Source organism: Penaeus chinensis, chromosome 30 (genome assembly GCF_019202785.1).
Source record: "Penaeus chinensis breed Huanghai No. 1 chromosome 30, ASM1920278v2, whole genome shotgun sequence".
Taxonomy (NCBI): Eukaryota; Metazoa; Arthropoda; class Malacostraca; order Decapoda; family Penaeidae; genus Penaeus; species Penaeus chinensis.
This window is the reverse complement of record NC_061848.1, coordinates 12,930,598-12,933,386: the sequence shown is the minus strand read 5'-3', so window position 1 is coordinate 12,933,386 and position 2,789 is coordinate 12,930,598. Positions and strand designations below refer to the sequence as shown.

General features: G+C 36.9%; 1 protein-coding gene across 2 annotated transcripts in view; it reads left to right on the top strand.

Moving 5' to 3' along the window:
- Window positions 1–1,823: 1,823 nt before the first annotated feature.
- Window positions 1,824–2,789, top strand: part of LOC125041326 (glucocorticoid-induced transcript 1 protein-like) — a gene marked incomplete at its 5' end in the record, with an annotated part of 9,502 nt that continues 8,536 nt past the window's right edge. For both annotated transcript variants that reach the window (XM_047636186.1, XM_047636185.1), the window contains 1 exon segment: window positions 1,824–2,047. In XM_047636186.1, coding sequence (XP_047492142.1) covers window positions 1,824–2,047 — 224 coding nt within the window.

The window sequence follows — 2,789 nt, the reverse complement described above, 5'->3', positions numbered from 1 at the left end:
TCCTCTTCTCTCTCTTCATTCCATTGCTCATCTGATCTCTCTTTTTTTCTGTCTTCTTCTCTTTTGCCCTCTCTCTCCCTGTCTATTTTGCTCCTCATACTGAGAGAGGAACAGAGCATTGTTAGCTGTAGATTGGGGCTGATCTCTTATACAGACGAGTTGGTTGATTATGCTGCCCTTGTCAGTGTTGTGAATAGAGGAGCACAGGGAATGAGTATAAGTGAGAAGTCGCCTACTTCCTACATGTATAGGTAAAGTGAAGGAGGATGAGGAATGTCAGTAATGCTCCTGGGATTGTTATGGATTGGCAATCTGGACCCATAACAAAAGAAGAACCACCGTAGTTGTTAGGAAGGTAGCAGGAAGGGGAAACAGGGCAGTATATGAGGCATGTGAAATTTTATGAGTAGAGTTAGGCTTGTAGGGAGGACCAGGCTGTGGAAAATGATAAAGGAAGGAGAATAAGATAGGAGACAAAGAAGAGAAGGCAATCTGCTTTGGAGAAGGGAGTGAATAAGAGGGATTCTGATAGAAGAATAGGAAAGGTTGAAAGTATGAAAAAGATGAAGAGAAAGATTGATAAAAAGGAAGAGGAAGGGAAAGATAAAGAGGAGGTTGATTTGAGAAAGGGGGATGGAGAGATAGGAATACAGCAAAAGTAGTAAATAGGCATCAGTTACAAATAAGCAGCGTTAGTACCAGGACAAAAAAGTGTCAACACAAAAAAGAGTAATTGTTCAAAGAAAGAAGACAATAAATTTATGGGGGGAATATGGGGAGGAAGCAGTAGGGATAGATAACTCTCCAGATTGGCTGATTGTTTGATGAAGCCAGGAGAGGAGATTGAATATGACTCAGGAGCAGCAGGGAAGGGAGGGGAACTGGGCCAGACAAGGGCAACATTGCTAAAGTTGAGGATGGATACAAGACAGAAGAATTTCCATATTCTTTGGGAATAAATTATTGTGGGATAAGGCAAAGCCAGGAAAATCTCATTAGCGGTGAATATAAAGGAAACCACAAAGGATCATTTTGTTTTATTATTATTATTATTATTATTATTATTATTATTATTATTATTGTTATTATTATTGTTATTGTTTTAATTATTTTATTTTAAAAAGTCTTTGTAACACTACAGTTAATGTCACAAGGTTGGACAGAAGATGAGTTTTCTTAGAAGACAAGTTAAACCCACCAATAGAGATACAGGATAAAAGAGACTGATGAGGCACGGGGATGGCTTAGGGAAGGCTACCAGGGTCGGTGGGATCAAGAAAAATTTTCCAAGGCTTAGGGGTTTTGGGGGCCAATGCATAAAGGATGTGGGGATAGGGGGAAGCAGGCTCTACAAAGGTAGACTCTGTGAGGGATTAGTTAGGTATAAGTTGTGAAGAGGTAATTGACCCAAGTGATAGTGATATATGTGAAAGGAAAGATAAATCTGTATTTTTTGTTTTAAGGGGGAGTAAAGATGATAATTTGAAAAGAAGATATACTGATGGTTATATAACTGATTGCCTTTCATGTTTAAAGGGATTTTTAGTCATAGCAATTTTTTTATATGTCAGAGATTTACAGTGTTATTGAGTTTTATTCATATATTTTTTTGTGTGTGTATTAGGAAGTGTCTTTGACTGATGTTATTCATATACGTTATTTTAATTTGTTAGTAAAATACACTCTCTCTCTCCTCTCTCTGTACTTTGCTTAATATTTTATTAACTGCTTGACAAAGATACTGGGCAGTAAAGAATTCTAAGATATTATATGTTTATATAATTTCTGACAACTTATACTCACATATATTATTTTTCACACAGACTCCAGAAGAGTGGGCCACAAGTTGCTATGGGGGGTTGAGTATTGGTTGGTCTGTGTGTGAAGAGTCCACAAACTGCAGTAACAGTAGCAGTAGCAGTAATAACAGCAGCAACAACAGCAGCAGACGACCCTCAGTGTCAGTGGTATCTTCCCCCTGGCTAACCAGCGGACAGCAGCCTTCTCCAACTTCTGGAGACCAAATAGACAAATTTATACGCCATCGGTGAGTGCAAGCTTAATTTTTAAATTGACTTGTAATATTGTATAGATAAGTTTATTTACTATATCCATGTGTTTTTTTTTTGGGGGGGATATGAGGATTAAAGCATTTGTTGGTTAGTCTTTTACTGTAAATCATATGAGTGTTAGGTAAAGGCATGCTGACATATTATTTTAATGATATATAAGTATTGAGTTTAGAACCTAAATGACTGAAATAATTTATTTGATTGCAACAGAGTTTGAAACTTCCATGCCGAGAGCAAAATGGAGCGACATAATTTCACAAATTTAAAGCTGAGGGCACTAATATGCAGTTAATGGAAATGAGATGGAATAATTACGGGGTCTAAAACTATTACCAAATTGTAGAAAAAAAATGCTACTTAACTGTCAACTATAAGTGAAGTATATGTTAAATTGTAATTACAAATGTTGACTCAGGGTTGAAATATGTTGATATGGAAGTCTCCGAGAAGTGAGGTTCAAGACAAAACAGGTGCATGAAGGTCAAAGCATCTAGATACCAGACACAATAGAAACTGAACCGGGCGGAATAAAGCCAGGAACTGCACATCCTCTTTATGTATGGCTATTTAAATATAAACGATTTGAGCCATTCACAACTTCCTAGTAACTTGAGAATATGATGTAACTGTGAATAGATGTCACTAGTGATATGCAGAATTACTTAGTGTGCATTATTCTTGTAGTGACTGTTTATACTGTTGGGTTATGGTATTGAG